The sequence below is a fragment of the Lissotriton vulgaris genome, chromosome 10 (assembly GCF_964263255.1).
Source record: "Lissotriton vulgaris chromosome 10, aLisVul1.2, whole genome shotgun sequence".
Classification (NCBI taxonomy): Eukaryota; Metazoa; Chordata; class Amphibia; order Caudata; family Salamandridae; genus Lissotriton; species Lissotriton vulgaris.
This window is the reverse complement of record NC_141698.1, coordinates 102,773,239-102,797,594: the sequence shown is the minus strand read 5'-3', so window position 1 is coordinate 102,797,594 and position 24,356 is coordinate 102,773,239. Positions and strand designations below refer to the sequence as shown.

At 42.6% G+C, this 24,356-nt stretch overlaps 1 protein-coding gene across 1 annotated transcript in view; it reads right to left on the bottom strand.

The window, feature by feature from the left end:
- Positions 1-712: 712 nt before the first annotated feature.
- Positions 713-24,356, bottom strand: part of ELFN1 (extracellular leucine rich repeat and fibronectin type III domain containing 1) — an 802,098-nt gene continuing 778,454 nt past the window's right edge. Inside the window, exon 5 of the mRNA XM_086940611.1 lies at positions 713-4,366. Within this exon, the coding sequence (XP_086796737.1) occupies positions 1,538-3,943 (2,406 nt within the window). The 5' untranslated portion in view covers positions 3,944-4,366 and the 3' untranslated portion in view covers positions 713-1,537. The remainder of the gene's footprint in view (positions 4,367-24,356) is intronic.

The following is a 24,356-nucleotide window of genomic DNA, read 5'->3' as shown; positions in this document are numbered from 1 at the left end:
AAGCAATATGTTGTTTGTGTCTCTATTTGTTTGCATTGCCTTTTGATGAAGAACAAAAAGATGAAACACTCAATAATGCCTATGTCTGATCATTTGTGCTTAGGTGGTTGGTTTGCAGTAGTTCCCCTTACCAGGTTTCAGGTACTTGCTTAGCATAAACCAATTTGCAGAAAACAGAACTGATATTCCTTAGCAAAACAATGAACAATTCCAAAATTATTCCATAGACAATGTTATGGTTCAGTGTAACTTAGTTTGACAGCTCTGCGTCCACTGTAGAGTGTGTACGTTGTTATGAGACATTCAATATATTTCTTGTGTTGTGATGATTCATAGACATATGTAATATGCCTGTGAGTATTGAGTGACCTTCTGTAAGTACACTCTGCAGTACAAACAATGCAATGTCCATAGATACGTTTATATAAATTTGTGTACTGTTATCAGTGGAGGGTGAAGTAAGACTGCTCGGTTTTGCGGATCATAATCATATCACAAGCAGAAAGTTCTTCCCAACGTTATGTACTGTATGTGTGATTAGAAAATGAAATAAGCAGTATAAGTCCAAAAAATGCAATGGAAATTTCCAGAGACTGTATTTGATCTTAACAGACAAAAGCTGACCTTCCATCCCACCAGACAGACATGCCAATCCAGCCGTAGGCGACCCCATGTCAACGGTTCCCAACAGCAATAACGAGAAGAATTCTGATTTTCTGCAAGAATGTGTCTTTTTTCATTTTTCAGTGCAGTTCGCCTCATTCAAAAATTCCAAAGACAATCATTCATTGAAAAAACACCCGACTGCCCCAAAAGAAAAAACAGTTTTTAAATTAAAAAAACAACTTTTTTTTTCTAAAATCCAAGATTAAAACCTGGTACAAACAAGGTGAGTTTCAGGATATAGGTATTACATTTTTTTCGTTCTCGTGTTTTTTCCTCTTTACAGCAAACATTGCAAATATAGATTTTTTTGTAACTGTACACTTTATGGATATCAGGTTGAATGCAATGACTTGCGGCGGAAGCCAGTCCATGAGTGAGCCTTGGACCAGGGAAAGTCTGAGCTGGAAGACTCTGTTTTCACCCAAAACGTACCCTCAAAGAATGTGTACGATTTTTTTTTCATTTTTTCAGAGGGGAATAAATGTACACAAAGAATCCACGAAATCACAGAATGGAATATCATGCGGTGCAACATCAGAATGGAACCGTAGCAGCTCCATGCCATAAATCTTGACCTCTCTTTTGCTGAAATTTTTCATTTTTTTCCTATTTAAAAAAGAAAAAAACATGTTCTTCTAATCTTCACAGTTTTATTGTCTTCGTTTTTTCGGATTTTGGTGCATAAACTCACAAAGTGAGACCTCTTTTATAATCAGTTTTTTTAATATATATATATATATTTATATAATTATATATTTTCTTAAACTTTTTGTTGATTTTAAGACAGTCTCAATAAAAATAGCTGCTGTTTTTTTTGATGTTTTGATTTTGGTCCAGTTTAGTGTAAGTCACAAGTGTTTAAGCTGAGGACTCAGGACTTGTGCTGGGCTGAGACACCCTTCCAGTAGTCTAGGATGTCATGAAGATCCTCGTCTTTGGCAAACTGGACCTTTTTACGAAGGGCGTGACCGGCCGCCATATATTCATCCTCATCTTTGTGACGTTTGCGGTGCAATTTGAACCTTTCCCAGATGCTGTGGGATGGTTTGCACATATACTCAGGGCTGGAGGTGTAGCTCAGGTTGTGGTACTGAGGGGAGAGCTGAGAGTAAGCCAACTCCCTAGGACGGGGTCTAGTTAAAGGTTCCAGAATTGATGGCTTGCGCCCTGCCATGTTGTCATGTTGCTCCCCCTGATGGGACCCTGGGTAGGAATGCCGGTGCTCGCTGTACTGACGGATTTTTTCAGCTTCTGCCCGCAGGATTGCAGCAGCAGGAGTCACAGTGAGGATGGTGTCTGCTGTTGGGGATGTCTTTTCAATGTATTTAGGTTCTGCTTTGTGTCCCACAACTGCAGAACCTTCGGAGCGAAAAGACCTCGGACTGCGTATAGAGCCACTAGAGGAAGTGCTTGAACGTTTTGGTGGAACCTCCATACTGTGATGCCTTTGCAGGGGGTGGGTGTAACTTTCTTTGTACACGGGAGACAGGAATCCATGTTTGCTGGAGATCTGCTCAGAGATGAGCATCAGCTGAGGCTCTGCTGTTGAAACTGCCCCTGACTTCACTCCTTGGAATGACGTGGACTCAGATTTCAAGGCATCAATGCAGTTGTTGATGATCTGGTTGACTTTGTCCACCTCTTTGGCGATGGTGGAAATCTCGGCTACTGAGCTCTGGCTGTCTGGTTGCATGGACAGCTCACAATCCCGTCTCTCAGACTGGTCACCTGTCCGCACTTCCATGTAGTTTCCTTTTGTGGTTTTTGGGGTCTCACTACTCTTACTCTCTATGAGTTTATACTGCTCCACTTCCCCAACCGAGGGCAGATAAGGGATGCGGGATATGCTCTCTCCCCCCATGATTTGTCCCTGGGATAGTTGTGTGATGCTGGGCGTCTCCATCTCAGGACCGTATTTTAGCTCAATGATTGTCTTTTTCATGCTACCTGCTGCTTTTTTGTGCTTCTCTTCCTGTTGGCGCTTTTTGCGCAAGCAATAGTAGACCACACCCAGAATGATAACCATGCCAAAAAGACATCCCAGGATGGTCATGATGTAGTGGGTAGCAGTTGATGGAGTAGGCACTGGTTCCCCTGTTTTATAACTAAGGGTGGTGAATGTGATACATGTGTGGTTGAACCTTAATGAGTTACGGATAGAGGCTACACAGTAAGTGTATTCTGTGTGGGGTTTTAGGGGCTCCAGAGTTATCACCTCTTTTTCCATCTTCAGGTTCTGTATGTCAGTAAAGAAGCCATTGTTGAATAGGACCAGGATGTACATTTTACTGTAAGGGTAAGGGATCTGTACCGCCAGAGTAGCCATTGTGTGTGTTGCCCTAATCAGTTCGATGCTGAGGCGTCCTTTGAAGTCTGAAGGCGGGGTGTTTAACGATATTAATGGTGTGGTACCATCCCCAGAAAAGCAGTCATCGTCCGAACATGGACTCTGCGGGGGTTCAGTGGTGATGGGGTACCTAGGAGCCATAAAAGGGGGCATCACAGTGTATGGCCCATCTGTACAAAGCGAGGAGAGCATGCTTAGTGCATTTCGATAATTGGACCGACCTTGGCCTAGCAGGAAGTAGCCAGAGTAATCAGGAGGAGAGTCACATTGCATGCGATCATATGTGCGTGTCATGTTAGTAAAGATGGCTAACCATTTTAGGAAGCCCAGGAGCTCACACGAGCAGTAAAAAGGGTTGCTGTACAACTCACACACTGATAATTTACTCAGACCAACAAAAGTGGTGCTGTCTAGTCTCTGTATCCTGTTCATCGACAGGTCAATGTTCATAATGTTCGGACACTCCCAGAAGGCATTAGGAGTCACAGTTTCAATGAGGTTTGCTTGCAGATAGAGGTACTCCAGCTTCCCAAGCCCCCTAAGGATACCCTCTGTCAAATTTCTCAGTCGGTTGTAGCCCAGCTGAAGCACTTGAAGGTTGAACTGACCCGAGAAGGCCCCATCTTCGATGTAGGACACCTCATTCTTGGTCAGGTTGAGGTATGTCAGATTGCCGAAGCGGTTGAGTGAGGAGTAGTGGACACTCTTAATCTTGTTCTCATTAAGACGCAGATCTACAATGGTGCTGTTGATGTGCTGTGGAATGGCCTCGTAGGGTGGCTGGTTCTGGCTGCAGATGGCCAACCAGACAAAGCCTTTGTCACCTTCGATCAGCCAGCAGTCTCCCTGAACCCGGCCCGTGTAGAGGACAGCAATGACCATGGCCCACAGGCAGAGTACTGATGTCACCGTCTCACTTTGACCTGCCATCGGGAAGGGAACCCTGGAGGAGAAATTCCCTGATTTAGCAGAAGTGGTGAGGACAAAAACAAAGACTAGGAAAACTATAGGGCAAAATCCCCTGCAATTCCTATCTGTATCTTCTCTTTCCACATGGTTTCCAACAAGAGTTGTCTTGAAACGAAGACAGTCCCAGGAAGATCTCTCTATCGGAAGACTTGTACGGTTGATACACTGGAGGAATATATACAGGGGAGTAAAAATTGTGAATTTCGCCTTCTTTTGTGTCTATAAGAATGGAACTAGAGTCCTTGGGTTCATGGTTGGGAAGTCCAGGCAGATATTATCCTTCTTTTTCCTTCTACTGCTACTCATCTCCCACTGCTCATGAACTTCTTGTCCATTTACTGCTCACTGTTGCCCTTCTTGCACCAGTCTTTTCACTCGGAGCTCCTAAAAAGAAAAGAAAGAAAAACTCATCAACTGCACGCTACAAGCGTATAGGATTCAAGAAATCGTTTAAGCGCTTTCAGCGACAGTATGTCAGGCAAATAGTATTAAGTGTTGCAGGTTCTTGAGGTGTTTGTTAGGGTCCTTGGATGCTAGTGTGTCACCTATCCATCATTTTACTCACCTGTATACAATCTAAAGAGGAACCTGCCACTACATGAACCAACTGAACCAACTCACATGCTTAGATCATAATCCAATTTTTTCACTGGTAGATTCAGTTGTAGATTTACTTATACATCATTCTATAGCTAAATTCCCCCCAACTACTGTAACCTGCTACTGCCTATGTTCTCAACCTCCTGTCCTTTTGCTGCCCCACTTAAGCTCTTTTCACAACTCATCAGAATCACAGGGCATTTCCCTGAAAGCACTGCCCTATGGACGTCGATTCACCAAAACACCTCGGGGAGCAGAAATAACATGGGACACCATTTGCCAGGGGTACAATAGGGCACTCAAGTGATACTAGCTGCTACCCCTGGCCACCCCTAATTCAAGTCCTTGCCCTCCCAAATAACAACTACCATTGCCTTCTCACCCCAGGCCAATTATTCACCTGTCATTCAAAAGGAAACCTGACAAAATAATTGTCTTCCTACACAAAATACATTATCATAATATTTTACATTCATAGAGGCCTCTCATCTCAACACCTGTTGCTTTGTCCTCTTAATTGAGAGAATATATAAATGTAACACTGTTCTTTCTCACCTATAAAAATCCATAACGCTGCATCTCTGTGTACCCCTCAGCTTTCCTCCCAGAAACCACCACCGATCCCGCTCCGCAGCGTCTCCTACCACGCGGCTTCTCTTGCAGCTTCTCCCTGTCACCCCTTCCACTCTTCCAGCTCTCCACTGAATGCTGACAGCATGCTTCTCACCAAGTAACACCCCTCCCTTGCGACTCACGATGCTCTCTGCCCTCGCCTAGCCAGATCTGCCCAAGCTTTCTCACTACTTTGCCATACGTGTTGGGCAGATGCCACCACAAACCCACTTAAATTCACACCATTCTAATGAAAGAAAACAACCATGAGGGTGGCTACCCACTGAATGAGACGGTCCAACCCTTTGGCGCACCTAAAACAGCAGGTACCCACTCATCACATAACTAGGCCTGGGAGGAGTTCACGGAGTTCCGCTTAACTTAACGTTGGTGGCCGCAAGCGAGGAAAAAACTCTGTGCGCTGCAAGGAGTGGAAAATATCGGCAAACTCTGCGAGCGATGCAAAATTTCACACCCAGGCCTACCCTACCCCTCCAACAGGATGTTACCAGAACTTGTTTGACCTCATCAAACAATCCCCCTTTCTGTAACCTCGATTGTCCATGATCCACCACAAAGTCAAAATAATAACAAATATGTTGCAGTGGCTACCACTAGGAGGAATAATTTAACATGCGCTATGTTTGGGAAACAGCCATTTCTACGCTGTTTTTACCACGCAATGCTATTACCTTGCATGCGTTACAACGCATGCAATGTAATAACGCGTAGCCATTACTACGTATACCAATACATCGCATGCGCTTTTACAACGCATGCGATGTAATGGCTATCCACGTCGTTGTGAGCAAACTGAGGATGTTTCCACACAACGACGTGCACCGCCGCTCAGACGATGCTGGAAGCAGGAGAGGGGAACCACGAGGAGAGTGAGGTAAGGGGGACTGCGCTTGGGGTGTCGGTTACTTTTGTTGTAGTGTTGTAATGTTTGTGTAGTGTAGTGTTTTAGGGCTTAGGGTAGTGTTGTAGTGTTGGTGTAGTGTTTTAGGGTTTAAGGTAGTGTTGGGGTGTCGTGCATGGTAGTGTTTCAGTGTAGGGACCGGACTGAGGGTAGGAGCAGGGTCGAGCTGGGGGTAGTGGTTTAGGGTTGTGTTGTAGTGTTTGGGTAGTGTAGTGTTTTAGGGTTTAGGGTAGTGTCAGGGGGCTCATGCAGGGTAGTGTTTCAGTGTAGGGACCCGACTGAGGGTAGGAGCAGGGTCGAGCTGGGGGTAGTGGTTTAGGGTTGTGTTGTAGTGTTTGGGTAGTGTAGTGTTTTAGGGTTTAGGGTAGTGTCAGGGGGCTCATGCAGGGTAGTGTTTCAGTGTAGGGACCCGACTGAGGGTAGGAGCAGGGTCGAGCTGGGGGTAGTGGTTTAGGGTTGTGTTGTAGTGTTTGGGTAGTGTAGTGTTTTAGGGTTTAGGGTAGTGTCAGGGGGCTCATGCAGGGTAGTGTTTCGTTGTAGGGACCGGACTGGGGGTAGGGGTAGGGTCGTGCTGGGTGTAGTGTTTTAGGGTTTAGGGTAGTGTTGTAGTTTTTGTGTAGTGTTTTAGGGTTTAGGGTAGTGTTGTAGTGTAGTGTTTTAGGGTTTAGGGTTTAGGGTAGTGTTGTAGTGTTAGTGTGGTGTAGTGTTTTAGGGTTTAGGGTATTGTAGGGGTCGTGCAGGGTAGTGTTTCAGTGTAGGAATGGAATAGGGGTAGGGGGAGGGTCATGCATGGGGTAGTGTTTAAGGGTTTAGGGTAGTGTTGAGGGGTCGTGCAGGGAAGTGTAGTGTTATTTAGGGAGAGGACTGGGGGTTGGGGAGGGTTATGCAGGGGTACTATATTAGTGTTTCGGGTAGGGTAGGGTAGAGTCACTTATCCCGCAAACTTTTACCGTGAGTATAGCTTTACCACGCAAGCCTTTCCGTAGTAATGGCATGCGTGGTAAAGGCATAGTCGTGGTAACATTTTGCGATGTTATGGCATGTCGTTGTCATTGACATCGCGTAGTAATACCCGCGTTGTAATGGCACGCGTGGTATTGCTATGAGATGTAATGACATACATCCCTATGTTTTGCAGCAATGTCCCTCTTTAGTGGTTGGGTGTTAGCTTTGTGATGTTGAGCGACGTTCCCTGCCCAATAGGTGTATGCCATGGCTCAGTCACAGGAATTTTACCTAGCATAGTTGGAATTGTTGTCTGAAACATGACTTATAATCAGTCACAATTGGGTTTATAATACCATAGATTTAGAAGAATATTCTGCTGTCGAATGAAGAACATTATTTGTGTCATAATGATTGCTTATATTGATGCTACATGATTGACATGTTCCACATCACAATAGATATGTTCTGGAGCTTTTCGCAGGGCAGATTCGGAAACGCGATTCCTATAATCATAAGCAAAATGATGCTCTTGTTGTGTAGAACATTCGCTGATGTGGCTGTTTTACCGGTGATGTTTTCCTATATGTGGATGCCATATGCTTGCAATAAAAATGCTAAATTAAAAAAGCATTTTTTGATGACGACATAGAGTTGTACCATGCATTTTACTATTGTTTTTGTGAAGGCCACAAAAATAATGTATCCCCAAGCAAGCAATCAAATTATAGGCCGCCATTATGTCACAATGCCACTTAAACACATATAACAACAAGAATTTGCAATGCAATCGGTCTCGCATTTGCAAGAGTTTGAGCTATTGGCATTGTAAATGACAATGCCTGTTATTTATGTGTTTTGAAAACCTGCAAGCATTGCGTAAACATACACTTTGTCCTTTTAGTCCTTACTTGCGAGAATCAAGGCTGGCAGTAAAAAAGTATTTTGAGAAAATAGTGCCCACAGATTGTAAATAAAACATACAGCTTAACAACACATGTAACAGGGTTGTCCTCATGGGAGGTTACAACATGAGAAAAGGTGGTACTAAGGAGGGATTTCTAAGCCTATTGACCAATGAAAAGGCACCATTTCCAAAGGACAGTAACAGGAGCCAATTGAAAATATGTGCAGAAAGTGGGCAGAGGCTCATGCACATATCCCGAATACAGCATGTCTTGAAGAGACAGCGCAAGCACTGCCTTGGGCGGACCTCAAAACCTTAAAAAGAAGACAGGAAATTGCTCCCATCTAACTTGCCAATTGAAAAGGAGGCAAAATAGTCATTTCTAAAAGATAGGATACAAAAATGAACATTTAAGAAGCACACTTTGAAAAAGCTTTATCGCTCAAGAGAAAATAACTATTTTGAAGTAAATGGGAACATTGTGCACCAGCTTTTTTACGTACACTCAAAGCAAGGTGAGACAATGACAAAAAGCCCTTCTAACTATGGGTATTATTTATAACTTTTTTGGGAAAACAATAATATGGTTAGGCAGCTACTGCTGTCTCAAAGGACAGGCCTATAAAAGGAATAATGATGAACAGACACATCAGGCAGGGAGCACACCTTCCAATCAACTTTCTCCATTCTGTATGCACAGCAATGTTAAGTGTCAATAGTCATTTCAGCAAACACTTAGCACTTCTGTGTGACAATCAACAGCAACAAACAATGGCAAGGCAATGTTCCAAGAAAAGTATGACCACTAATCAAATTATGACACAAAATGTATGATACTAAAAAAAAAAAAAATTGCATGTCCTGTACCAATGCCTACACCATGCCCACTATGAACCCAGACTACAACAAGCACAGGAAAGCACCTCGCATGGCTTTAACCCAATGGTAGACTGAAGAAGCTTCTGTTGACCGCAAGTATCCTTAGGCATTGTAAAGCACAACATACGCCTACAAACCCCAAACACCACAGAATTTTGACATCACGTGAACAGTATCAAAATCCAAAATATACCATAATCAAACTCCAGCTCACCACAGGCTGCCCTCAATTCTGTCTAGAGGTCCCCTTGATAATACAACCCTTCTGAGATAGCACCTTACTGTATGCAAGTTAAGCTCTGAACCATGCCCATAGCATACAATACCTCACTGACAAAACCTCCATCCACAGTCTGGCTGGCTGAACTGGAGACACAAGCCAGTCATACCAATGCTCATGCATTTTGTGCCACTCATTTTGTGCCACTAATTATACAATCCAGGCCTAAAAACAAGACATAAAAAATGCACCCAGACACCCTCTCCGGAGGCAGTTGGCTATCAAACCTTCTAACTTCAGACAAGATCTAGCACCATTTCTGCCACATTGTGCATCTGTGCCTATGTCTACCGTCCTACAAGTAAAGACCATGTATCTTTTTATCTAAAGATACTTTTACCTGGCATAATATCATCTGAGCATATCAAAATAAGTACCCCTCCTAGGTGACTTAGAAGTGTGGACAGACAACTTGTTCAGTAGATATGCATATGTAGCTGTAGAGAATATAGACAATCTCTGACTCACTCAATCTTAGCTATACTCAGCGCATAAACAGCTACACACATCAAAGTCCACAGTTCTGGCTTGATATCTCAGCACCATCAGTCATGGTATTCGGATTATTCACCTAACGCAACACAGGCAGAAGCGGCATAAATGGTCAATTGCACATATCAGGTTCAGCTTTTCTCACACTTCCCAAAGATCATCAAATTCTCTTTTGTGGTACATCAATAAACACCCCTTTCACTAAACTTGTTGAACATGTATTTGGTGCCTCTCTGGCTGGCTACCAGATCGACTCACAGAGGCATGTCAATGACACACACACCTAAACATCAATGAAGGGTCTAAGAGCTTACAATAAATCCCTGACCACTTGCCTTGTGGCCAGACATGGAGGTGTCAGATAAAAAAAACTCTCCCTTGACATGGCCAACCCCTGCAGCTCAGCCATTCAATCAGCCATCCACATTGGGACCAATCCCAAGCCGAACGTGATGATGTGATTCAGAACTGACCTGTCCTTCACACCCAAATCAACATGGTCAATCAAAGCACATTCCATTCCCTATGGTTTCAACTAGTGTCAGTGTTGCATGAGCTTGTTCTGTTCCTAGCTGTATTAATGTATTAACAGTGAAGCTGATTTACTCAGGTCTCCCTGCTAATGAGAATATAAAACTTCAAGGTCTAGACCCACCCTGCTCACACCATCGTTAAGCTAAAACATATTGGCCACGGAAATACACTGACTTCTGATGCAGAGAAATCACATTGGAGGAGACCTAATCATGGGAACCTAATTTTATTGAAAGACAGTTTTAAGGAAAATAAATAATTAAAAAATTGAAGGGAACATTTTAAAGAAAATATAATTTTAAGGAAAATTTCTAAATGGCATTAAACTTGGAAGGAGTTTAGGCTTAGTGAGGGGTTTTGGATTCAGGGGTGGGTGGAGTTGAGGTGTAGAAAGGGGTCTTTAGGGTTATGGGACAGGTGAAATTTGGGGTGGTGACTTTTTTCTAGAGATCAGGAATGGATAGAGTTTAGGGGTGTGTTTTTTTTTAGAGTTCACTGATGAATTGAGTATTAGGGTGGAAAGGGGTTTTTAGGGTTCAGGGATGGGTGGAGTGTAGGGGTGTTGAGGGGGGTTTAGGGTTCACAGATGGGAAGAATTTAGCACTAGTTTTTTTAAGTTCAGTGATGGGCAGAGGTTTAGTGGTGGTGAGAGGGGTTTAGGGTTCAAGAATGGGTGGAATTTAGGGGGTGGGTGAGGGGTTTTAGGGGGTAGTGATGTGTGGAGTTTATGGGCAGAAAGAGTTTTTGGTATCAGGAACACATGGAGGTTGGAGGGGTGAGGGTTTTTTAGGGCTCAGGTATGGGTGGAGTTTAAATGTAGAATTGCATTGTCAGAGTTCAAGGATAGGTGGAATGTAGGGAAGGTAATGTTTTTTTTAAAGTCAGGTGGTTTTTTGGTGGGTGAGGGTTTTTTTTAGGTTTCAGGCAAGGGTGAGATTTTGGTGTAGAAAGGGTTTTTTTAGGGTTCAGAAATATATGGCATTAGTGGTTTTAAGAGGTTTTAGGGGTCAGGGCATAGACTAGGGATCAGTGATTTGTGCAGCTTAGATGTAGTGGGGGCTTTTAGGGTTCAGAGATAGGCCGATTTTAGAGGTTGAAGGAGTGTTTAAGGTTCAGGGATGGGTAGAGTATAGCGGTCAGGAATGAGGGTACTACAGGCATAGTGCAGGGTTTTAGGGGACAAGGATGGATGCTGTTAGGGGTCGTTCGGGGTTAGCAAAGTAAAAACATTCAAAGTAATTGTTTGACAGTAGAAAATATGTCAATCCAAATGCTCCCTGAAGTAAAGCAGTGAAATTATTATCTCAGTTGAAAATGTTTCAGAAATAAAGACCTACCACCATTGTATTTACACCTTAAAAAATAAGCATGCAAAAGCTAATTTTGAAAAAACAGAAATTCTACGAATTGGTTTCAATGAAATGATAAATCCCTTTCATTCTGCAAATTTCTATCAAACAGCTTAGGTTAAATAGTTTCTAAGTAAGGGTATTCCATGAAACCATATTTTGTAAGAAATCACATACAATCGTTGCAGATATGCTGCACAGACCAGAATGTGCCGAAGTAGCCGAATACATTTCATGATGAGCATCACACCGGAAGATCAGACAGCTAACGTTGGCAGCCAACTATGCACCAACCATTTGCACGGCCAAGTAGGAAACATTTCTAGGTAGATCGCTCTACACACAAATCCATCCATTTAGAATCTCCTCCCCAAAGACCTCATTCTCGAAGAAGACTCCCTTCGAGTCTTTTGTGGGCAGAAAGATCACCAGCTAGTGTGGGCCCCAAAACCCTCCTCCTTATAGGAAGTTCAGTATACAAGTGGATCACAAATACAGCGTCTAATGTTCGAACTCTTGTATCTCCTACAATATCTCCTTCTGTAGACTTTTTCTCAATTGACAAGTACAAAATAGGAAGTAGAGACAATTCCAAATATAATTATGGATCCCTTTTGTCTCATTTTTAGTGATTTCTATACATAGAGACCAATGACAAAATGGAATATAGGTCCATTTTGGGGGGATTGTTTATGCTGTCACACATAACTGCCAACCAATAGGCGGTCAGATTGACATGTGGGTTTTTTATTTATTTATTTATTTTGAAGGTTTTATATAGCACCGACAAGACCCTTGCGGGTATCAGAGCGCCTTACAAGGTCAATATCGAAGATACATAAGCATATAGTAAATAACATATAGTTCCATACAAATCAAGAGTAATAATCACGATAAACCAGGCTCAAGTGAATTTAGGCATATGCTTTCATAAGTGCATGTTTTTTGCATTAGTTAAGGCTGCTTATAGACATAAAACGTGTCAGGCTTTCTACTTTGCATGTACACTTACTTGTTAAATAAATTCACAATTGTACTAGTTGCACATTCATTTTTTAACAAAATATAAAATAAATAGAGAAAAACATGGGTGAAATTAGTACAAAATAAATATGGCTATACACTGATGAAAATGTCCACAATAAATACCATAAAGTGGGTAGCCTAATGAAATAAATGTATGCAACACCCCCACAGTGAAATGATAATACAATATTGCTGCATTGGGAAAAAAATGCTAAGTGTTACAGCCGTGCTGAAAACTCTAATGAATTACTTCAAACCCTGCCGAGTAGCTAAGTTAGGAGTACCAAAGGCCTCCTGAGAAGTACTTGTAAAGTACTCCAGGCTGGGTACTGTTCAGCAAGAACACAATACTTTATTTTTCTGAAATTACAAGAGAGTTTGCTGGGATTTTCTAGCAGGCAGTAGACAATTCCTGGGGGGTGTTTGGAGGCCGGTGCAGCGATATTACAATGTGCTGTTTGTTGCCCGCAGGTCTCCCCGGGCTGTCGGCGCTCGCGCGCAGGCGGCGGTGTTTCTCCAGCCGTGGAGAGGCCGGCGCGAGATCACAAATTCCATCAGCGACAACAAAAAGAAATGACTGCCGACGCATGTCCGCGGCCAGCGCTGCCTGACCCTGGGGTGCGCCGACTGTAAATGAATTAAACGGGATAAAGAACGCTTTAGCACACTGTACATTTCCTTTTCATCTGTTGACACGCTGCGCATTAGTTGATTTTCTGCAGCAAGGAAAAGAAATGAACGCCTTTTATCAAGAGCAGAGTTTAATTTAAACTCATTAGGACAGGCAATTTGCTGGTTATTTGCGTTACAGAGTGCGGATGAAATGGCACAATTAGGGAAGTGTGATGCAAAGAGGGGAAATAGACGCTCTGTTTATATGCAACTTATGTTAGTTGATCAGAAGTTCGGGACATGTCCCTTGGCATGGGTTATCTAGAGGCCATGTCTAACGTGCTACTATCAGGGGTGAGTGGAATGGGGTTGTACCCCAAGTAGTAGTGCAGTGTTCCCTGGGCACCGAATTCTGCAGAGTTTCTCTGCTCGGAGGAATAGTGGACTACCTAAAAGTGACCTTGGGACCTTCCCATGCTACATACACATGCAGGACATTGCCTCAAGTCTGATTGGTTATCTTTAGACCAATCAGAGCAGCCTGAAAATATCATCCGGTCAGGCTAATCTGATAGGCATTAGGGTAACCTATGAAAATGGGCGAAGCACAATGAATCCAATAGGAACCACAGATACACTTGTCCTAAACAGGGCGTAAGGTAGAATGATCAGAATTGGAGTACCCCTATTTTACAAAAGACTGGAGCAGAGATATCCCTGGAATTTGTCTATTGTCAATCTTTGGGGGAAACATTAATTTCACCCTTAGGGAAGGATTTTTTGTACTGAGAACCCTAGGTGATGCTGTTCATGTTTCAGTGCGAGATGCCAGGCGTGGTGCTATAGGCGTAATAAATTATTACTTGCATTATGTGAGCATCTCTTGAACCATCCTCCTCCTTACATCTATTTGTAGTCCCTCACTGTGTTACTCACCAGTAGCGGTGGCCGGCACAGCGAAATGCGCTGGGGTGGTGGTGCGGTGGTACGGCAGGGGGGGTGGAAAGGGGGTTAGAAGTCGACAGTCAACAGCATAGAAATACTTAAATACATAAATATTACATATTCCGTCTGTCGGCATCCCCACCTGCCACGCCCTGCCCTGACCCACCGTACTTACCTGTGCCGGCCGCTGCTGCTCACCACCCTCAAGCAATGAACATTTATATAGTATTAAATCTCTGGGGCTCTCACTGATGGGTCAACAGGACAAACAGAGACACAAAGGAATGTGGATTAAAAGAACTGGGGATTTAAACATTTTATTAAGCAAAGCTCTACCACCCCTCCCCCCTCCAAGTCTATTTGTATTTTGACCTTTCCATATTTAGAGAGCAAAGATAAGGGTCATTCTAAGCATTACCAAATAGTCTTTTGTATTGATTTTCAAATCTCAAGCGTCTCCTTAATTTTGAGGTTGAACATATCAAATTGGTGGGAAGGGTATACGCGGGCTACTTTTCACTTGAAAATGAGTTTGCAGCAGTCAGCACCTGGTGGTGGCTCCTGCTGCTTTCTTTAGCACTATTAAAAGCAGGGGTGCCTCGTGTCTTAATCCATGCTGAGAAGCGAGCACTGCAAACTGAGCTCCTTCGTAGAATACCAGGTAAGGGACAACAGTGATCGCCTGGGCGTCCCAAATACTGGTCCCTGCTAGTGCATCCAAATCCCCCGATGGTGGACAGAATGCCAGCTGTATCCTTGGCATCTCCAGCAATGGGGCTTGCAGGGTTGCAGCCTGAATCCAATTGTGAGAGTGTATTAAGTACAACAAGATACAGACACACATCACCTCGACTGATGGTAAATTCTGCACATGGTTTTAAGTCACAAGATCGAGGTCAAATATACAAACCTGCACATACTGTTAATGTCACAAAATTGACTACCAACATATCATCAAGGGAAGCAAAAATAGGGAAGTATAGATTTATAATACTTAACCCTCTCATCTTCCCATCGCAACAGTATGTTGGTCTTTGATACTGTGGGGTTGATAAAAGTGCTAGTCGATGTTAACATTTCCAAACTTTTGGTATTACAACCTGCCACACTGTATGCTTTTTATAGCAATCTAGGTCAGGCTTGAAAATAAAGCCAAAAATCTGGTAACATGCTGAACCATCCACTCATGCTAGTGTAAGTTGTTCCACACATTTGGGACCATGGATCATCTTACATGGCTAAACTTGGTCTATTTGGACGGGCTTGTCAGTCGTGTTTACAGGGCAGGCGGCCCGGCGTCTGTAGCCTGTGTGAAGTGGGGGTAGTTACATTTTGCCAACTTTAGAAAAACTTCACCGACTTTGGATATTTCATGGAATTTAAGGTTTAATTTAAAAAATAAACTGGTGACTAATCGCACAAAAGTAATTTTTTGTGTAAAAAAATACTTTAAAAGCATAGTTTTTTCAGGAGAACTCTACAAAAAAATATAATAATAATACACTACTGTGCAAAATTATTATTTTCCAATGAATTTGACAGATTTTGACTGCAAAACATGTATATAGTTTTTTTCCCCATAAATTCTATGCAACTAAATTATACTTTGAATGTTCTTTTAATCCCACCAAAACTATTTGTGCCTGCTTCTAAGCTTCGTGGATTAAGTGGACGATGTTACAATTGGAATTTAAAAAACAATTAACATTAGCCAAAAGTTGCTTGACAATATTTGTGCATCTATAAAAAAAATTATCTGCAAAAATTTGGAGTGAGAAATTTTGTCTGTAAGTGAAGTTGCGCAAAATTAACAAAATGAGTGGCTTCCCAAAGTCTAAAAGCTGAGAACTTTGTATAGGTTTGCAAGCGGAAATACTATCACTATCTAATTTTTTTAATTGCAGGAGACCATCTTAACTAGAAAAAGTGTAGATAAGGGGACACCCATAAAAGGAACCTCGCTACGATTAAGGATTCCATGTCGAGTACATTCACCCCTCCTAGAAACTGGTGTAAAGAGGTATCGCAGAGGTGAAGGCAACATCCAGGTGTAAATGTGAATGTGCGACATACAAGTAAATGCAGAGGGCAGCAAATAAACCAAAATTCAGAAACTCTGTAGCTTACTAAAACTTTCAAAGTTAAAATGAAGCTAAAATTAAAGCTAAAGATTAAGTTGGAAAAGTAACCATGGTTTGTAGCTATGTATTTAAGTATGTATGTATCAATGTATATGTCTTGGTCTATATATTATTTGTGAGCATTAATGGAGATTGTAATATCCCTAAAAAACCTTGTACTCATTGCAGCTGCTGTCCAAAGTCAGAACACAAATAAGAAAACTACATCAGTACTTGTAATAAAGTGTTACAAGCGAGTAGGGAAGTCAGCATGCCCTTGTCCTAATTCGCTGCAGAGTTGTAGAGCTTACCTTCCCCCCCGTCACTGACATCCCCATGGAAGGAGGAAGCCCAGTTGCATCACCTGGTAGAAGCGGTAATACCTCCTTAGCACACATTCCATGCTGGCAAGTGCAGGCCATCAGCATTACCCCTGCTGCCGACCATCATATTTCTTGCAAATCTGGGGTGCCTCCACAGGCTAGTGTAATGTTAGAGGGTACCTGCTAGACAACACTTGCATCAACACAAATTTTGGGGTCTGAGTATGTCAAAGTTGCCCCCCCTCCGAGGCCCTGCAAATCACTGAACTACTCTCTACTCCCCTTCAACAGAGGAGCAACAAAGGAGAAGGTCACTGTGATGAAGGGAATCAGGAGACTTCTGTATATTTAATTGATAAGTTTATTCTAATAGTAAAACTCCACCCGGCCATGGAGCGTCCGATCAGCGGCAAGCCAAAGGTTACGATGACCAACCGAAGATCAAGCGTCCATGCACGGGTAACAATACATTCATAAGACAACATGTTTATCCACGAGCTGTAGCTCGCGTTAATCACGAGCCGAGCCCCATAAAACAGAACGGTCATACGCCGCGCAAAACATCACGCGGTGTATGACACACAACTAATACATTACACCACCTTTTGTTTAACAAACTCCTCTACCTTGTAGCCACAAGACACTGCAGTCTGTATACCCTCTTTAATTACCTTATTCCCCCTCTCCACAAGACCGTTCGAAGATGGGGAATATAACGCCACCTTCAGTTGCTTAATATCCAACTCCTTCAAAAATTTACACATTTTATCTGACACAAAATGTGTCCCATTATCCGTGAGGATAGACTTTGGAGACCCTTCTAAATCAAAAACCTTCTTGAGAAAAACGATGGTAGAATCTGAGTCAGGCGATTTAACAAAATCAAAATACATCCATTTTCAAAAATAATCGACTAAAAGGATTACATACTTATTTTCCTGTTGTAGAATGGAATACGGACCTGAAAAATCTACCCCAACTTTCTCCCAGGGAGAGTCAGGAAACTCAGTGGGATGCAAAGGTACTTTTAAAGTACGCCAATGCTTGTCAGACAACAAACACTCAGGGCAAGAATCAATCAAATTCTTGACCTGAATATCCATTGACGGCCACCAATAATGTTGTTTAATGCGCATAGATGTCTTAGTCACTCCTAAATGACCTTGATGAGCCTTATTGATAATGGATTCCCTCAGTCTAAAAGGAGGAACAAATTTCTCCCCTCTCCGAACTATACCGTTCTCCACAGAAAGTTCCTCTGCAACTTGAGCGAAACTACGTAGATCCCCGCTCAAACCCCTAGGTTCAGGCCAACAATGGGTAGTAAATTCCACAACTTTCAACAACACATTGTTGACTGCGGTGGCTTCCTTCCAATCATTCTCAGAAATAACGTCACTAATCTCATTTACAGCGTCCACTAGAGTAACACACTCTACATCTTCCACTAGAAAATCCTCTTCATCATCTCTGACCATAGCCATCCTGGATAGACAATCAGCACGAAAATTCTTGCCCCCCACAATATGCTTAACTGTAAAATTAAATTCTTGCAACTTTGAAACTAGTCTCATGAGCCTTGCTGACATGGAAGCAGAGTTAGACTTATTGAAGATATAAATTAGGGGTTTGTGATCGGTAACCAACTCGAATCTCCTCCCCCAAATATACATCTTGAATTTGTGGACCGCCCAGGCACAAGCTAGAGCTTGTCTCTCTATCGTACTGTATCTTTGTTCAAAATCTTTAAGAGCTCTAGAAGCAAATGCGACTGTTTGTTCCTGACCGTTAACCTTCTGAGTGAGAGCCGCACCTAGTCCAGAAATACTTGCGTCTACTGTGATAACAGAGACAGCATCCTCCCTAAAAGCATGTATGGCCTTTGCTGAAACAATCATTTTCTTAACTTCACAAAAAACCCTGTTCAACTCATCAGTCCAAATGAAATTGGAACCTTTCCTTAAAAGATGCCTTAAATCACGAGCCGAGCCCCATAAAACAGAACGGTCATACGCCACGCGAAACATCACACGGTGTATGACACACAACTAATACATTACAGTCACATACTGACTTTCACTAAAAAAACATGCTTTTTATACAGCTCAAAGGCTCATTTCTAGATGCAAGTAGAAAATCCTAAACTTCTTTTTATTTGGCATTTTATGCTGCTTCTGCAATGTAGATATCCAAACGTATAGACATAGAATTGAAAGTAAAAACCCAGATTTTTTTGGATAACTGGTGAGGTCTGTTGAGGGCCATGAAGTGGAAATCCCTACTTCATATGTGGATAATGGCCCCTGCACCTCCCTGGCCAATATGTGGTACAAGGGAAATTGCATAACATTTTGGTGTTATGAGACCTTAGGAAGATACTTTGTTGGCTTGCAGCCTCATGCCTCTATGCAGTCAGGCAACCCATCAGTGAATTTCAATAGCCCTAAAATGTACAGGTGACAGCACATCACCCAAGGATGATCATGAGGAAAAAAGCAAACCCTTTGTTGCCCACAATCTTTTGGCCTAAGCCTTAGTGGGGGGAGAAACAATGGTTCTTATAACTTCTCCTAGTTGCCATAAACCTTTGTTGTTCATATGTGATCACTTTTCTGTTCTTGCTTACCGACCTGACCTCCCTTTCCTCACTCACCTTTCAGACTTTACACTTTCCCTTCAAAATTAGCAGTCTTCGAGGCTTGCTCCCTAGGACTGCCACCATCTGCTCTCTTACTCTGCTGATCTCTCTTCTTTCCCTGCTTTCAACACTAGCTCAGTCTCTGAACTTCTCCTCTTTCTTACAAACGCTTTTGCTTTTCCTTTATAGAACAATCTTCCTTCCCTTTGAAGTTTTCTGCCACCTCCTATTTTTTTGGGCTGTTCTGTTTTTTAATGGTTTTCTCCCTTTTTTCTTGTGTCATCCATGAGTTTTTGAAGCCTCCTACTTTATGTGTCCTCACCCCTCAAAAAAATCCCCTTGATCCCTCAGAGCCTTCTAACTTTGCTCCTACAGGTTTAGTCTTTGAGCGTGTGGCTTACATTCAACACTTCTCCAGCTTCCAAGTTTTTTGTTTTTGACCTCATTTCAAATGTGTTGGGAAATACTCATCCCTACGCACACACTGGCTTGTGCAGGGCTTGGAATTATAATTTGTGCTGAGTTTATACACCCATTTCAGCAGGCAAAATCTGCCAGAATTTATCAGGAGAAATTGGCTGGGGACAGTAAATTCTAAATTATCATATTATTTCCTATTTATTTAGAATAGTTGAAATGTATTACTAAATAAATTCTGCACCCAGGAGTAACTACTTTGGGGAACTCGAAATTAAATCCATGCAATGTCATGTCTCTTCTCCATTGATTTTCAACTTGTTGGCCTTCGCAAAAACCAAACCCTTTTACCAGGGATTTGCAGTTGGTTCGAGCTAACGGGACTGCCTCAACTGGGGGTCCATTGCTTCTGTGTGTGCCCCCTTTCTGATTTCGGCAGAAGTGGAATGTTTTGAAGTTGCTGTCAGACAGTGTTAGCATTATCTACAAAAATAAGTGAAATACACAGACTGCACTCAATACTCTGTCCATAGAGAGCTTCTGATAATAAGTCCACCCACAGAGAAATGGCGGGCCTTTCCAGACCTCGCTACGAACTGTTTGCTATTGCATTTTAAAATACTGGCAGCAAAACTTATTTTGTAAAAACATAAACTCGAAAAGATAGATCAAATATCTTCTAACGCAAATTTTGTTTGCCACTTCTTAGACCCGGAATATGCTACAACTGGAGTTACGGTGATGAATTAACTCCATACGACAATATGTGATAAGTGTGTTTGGTTGGATTTAGGAATTAAATGCAAGTCAAGATGTTTGCATGCTTTTGTAAAATATGTTTTTGCCTTCAATGTTTCCACATAGAACAACTTTCTGGTGAACAACCTTTACAACAAAACTTTTACAACGCAGTGCCTTTACAACGCGGTATTTACAACGAAAACTATTACAACGCATTGCGCTGGGGGGCGCTCTAGGATAGGGAATACGTTTAATTTACTATCCAACACCTTCCCTAGTGTCCACGGGGACTGGAGTTGGAATAGTAAATTAAACTATTCACTATCCAGCACCCTAAAGCGCTATGCGTTGTAAAGGTTTGCGATGTAAAAACCGCGTTGTAAAGGCATGCGTGGTAAAAGTATGCGTTGTAACGTCATACATCCCAACTTTCTATTTTCTTTGCTGAATAGCTCATGCTTAACTCTCTTTCTCTACACCCACACAAAAGCTCTAGTAATACGTCATCATTTTTTTTACATCTTGCCTACAGGCAGCTTTAAGCTTTCTGAAGTCAAACACATATTGTATGTCTGCTGCTTATCATCTGTTGACTTTCTTATCAGTCTCATTGCTTGCTTCTTATCCAATGGCCTTCCTTCTGCTGCTTGTGTATGTCTCTCCCATGGAGCGTAGCTTCTTTACCATCTTTTTCATTGGGTGACTTGTATCCTTCCAAAGCTTACATCAGGGAACTACTTTTTTTTCTTTTTCTTTACACACTCTATGGGAGTGCCTGTATTTTCCCCCTTTGTGCTATTTCTCTCTCCCATCCCGACCTCACACACACACTCTGTGTGGCTCCACATCCCTCCCATTTTGGCAAAAGCAAAGCAATGCGTATGTTATGTTGGGTTTGACTTAAGTGCAGACTTTAATTGAGTTTGATCCCTGTTTTATTGAATCTCCTGCCTTCCACATGTTGCATGAAATACTAGGCCTTTGCATACAGAGTCAGCATTTAAAGTGCTGGTGGGAGGGGCAGGCTGCGGAACGCTCTAACCTCGCCAAAACAGATTAATCTCCCAAAAGCCCATAAATGACTTCTAAGGGTCGCTGCAGAGCACCAAATGGCTGGAACCTTTTTTTCAGTTCTAAGTCCTATGGAAAATAAATGTCAGGTGTTTTCTTTTAAATTCTGACACTTCCGCAACAGCTGTATACTCTTTAAAGTTCATGTGCTATTTTTAAGCCTAATCACGCACAACAGGCATATTAAATTCTGTTCGGAGTTTCCTGTGCGACATTTTGAAACTAGACCATGTAGTTCATAATGATTGAGAATACTGAATTGAATGTTTTCATTCACTATAACTAATATTATGCTTTGCTGCACTTCAAGTGTTTTGAAATGTTTTTTCTTTTACAAATAAGGATCGGCAAAGCACTTGGGTTAGTACTCTCATTATAAAGGTGAGAACTATTGTCTTTGCTAATGCTTGTTATCGCTGAGCCACCATTGCTCCTTTTGAGTCACCACAGGCCCGACTGCATTAAACACAGGACCGGTCAAAACATGGGGCGCAATAGCTAAAAGAGAGTGATGGATTACAGACGAAAAGCACTTAATCAGCCGTGGCTCAGGAGAGGAGAAAGAATTTTGCTAAGAGGCAATGAATGTAAAGTGAACTCCACCGGTCCATTTTCTGAGCAGCACCCCGAGGGGGGCGGCTGCAAGATGCCGGGGAAAACATTCATTAATGCTGACGCTGACCTCAAATAGCTCCTTGTTCATCCCCTCGCTGTCAGGTAATGAAAGATCACTTTGGCATCTGGTCTCGCCTCTCTTTTCCCAGCATGCCTGCGGGTCACGTTGGCCAGACCATCACCCAAGATGTGGCATTAGAGCAGCGCTAGGGAGGGGTTGGGGCCCGGGTCCATGGATATGAAGCAGACACTTGTGTCCCCGCTTGACACTCTGTGTGATCCTGCGCAGAGCACTTCCACTACATGTAGGAGGCCTCTTTCTTCTACTGACCATAAATTGGGAGCATCTGAGAGCATGGCATCCACTGATTCTCTGTGAATCATGCTGAGAATCTAGATATCTTAATTGTGTGCTTCAAATACATTTCTCAAACACCAGGGGCAGTTTCTTCGTTAGGCGGGGGAGCGTCGCCCCCCCTTGCCCACCGCAGTGGCGCTAAACGTGAAAAATAAAATGAGAATGAAGTGATTTCATTGCCATTTCATTTTTCAAGTTTAGCATGCAACAGCTGCCAGCCTGCCTCCAGCAGGGCGACATGGGGCGTGCCTTCTCTGCTGCGATTGGAGGACTGAAGTAGGGCTGACTGGATGCTCCAAAGTGCGCATGTCACTTTGGACGGTTGTCTTGCACTGGCCAAAGGGACATGCACACTTTGAAGCTCTCCACTGAGCTGTCTTAGACAGCTGGGTGGAGAGCTAAAGGTCCTGAAGAAGTCTCCAGACAGGACTCTCCACCCAATCCTGGCTCTGCTCTCAAGTTGGTGAGAGTGGCGCCAGGATTGGTTAGTGGAATTTTCCGGAGGCTGGAATCTGCGGAGCCGACAGAAGAGGGACGGAGGATGACGTCGGACATGCAGCAGGCAAGGTAAGTGACTTTATTTTCTATTATTTGCCGCTCACCTTACCTGCATGCACACACCCACTCACCACTTAGTTGCCCGCCCTACCAATGCATAAACTTGCCAGCCGCCCCTGTCAAACACACAATCCATTGTTAAGATGAGACAGAACCTATTAGCTTGCCTACTGCTTTGGCAGATTTCCTTTGCACTCGGTCTAAGAAACAAGGTTACAACATGATGACACTACCATGTCTTCTGCTACCATCTCTTGCTCAACCGATTGAGAGTGCAGTTCCTCGGAATGTCATCTACATTTGTAGATTCATGAGCGTAATCATATTGACGGCATTGGTGACCACTTAAATAGCAAATCAACCAATCAAACCTCAAAATTATGTATTTTTCAATTTAATTTTAAGTAGGTGTTGAATCCTATGGAGCTCATTCCCATAATCTCAGGAGAATTTATATCTGGGATCTCCCCAGAAGGATGCAAGCATCACATGCAGCTTTTTGCAGTGAGCACATGACCTACTGATCTCCTTGGGTAAGATCAGAACTTGTAACGGATGTATGACATTACAACGCATGCTTTTACCACGCATGCTTTTACAACGTAAGTATTACAACGCAAACCTTTACAACGCATACTGCTTTGGGGTGCTGGATAGTGAATAGTTTAATTTACTATTCCAACTCCAGTCCCCGTGGACACTAGGGAAGGTGTTGGATAGTAAATTAAATCTATTCCCTATCCTAGAGTGCCCCCCAGCGCAATGCGTTGTAATGGTTTGCGTTGTAAGAGATGCGTCGTAAAGGCACTGCGTGGTAAAAGTTGCGTTGTAAAGGATGTTCCCCACTTGTAACATGAAGATTACAGAAGTATCAGTGCAGAAAAAAAATCAACACATGAACTCAGACCTGCAGAATTTCTAGAAGGCACATTACCCCTTAAAGACATTTTATATTGATACAAGCTTGTGACCTGCAGGTTACACACAAAGCTATGCAGCAAGTGCATTAACCACCTAGGTTATCCCACAGTGTTAGACCCATAGACTTCCTGGATATGCATAGGAGCCTGCAGCTGCTTTTTAATACACGAATCTACTTTTCTCACATATACATTTGACCCACAGATACAGCTGGTGAGACAGGCCTATGGCTTAGTTCTACTACTCTGATAAAGTGAGAGTAACTTGAAGGTCCCAAGTTTGAATATGACCGAATGAGTCTTTTTTCTGAGGTGTCTAAAAGGAGTGCCAATGAGTTGTGTAATGACAGTGTCTAATAAAAATTCTCATTAGATTCCAAGACTGTGTCAACAAGTTGCATGTAAAATCTCACAAATGAGTGTGTGCATCCATATATATATAGTGTGAGAAAAAGCAAGCGACAAAGGGATGTCTCACATTCAATTTCTTGTAGCTTAAATTCTGGATTT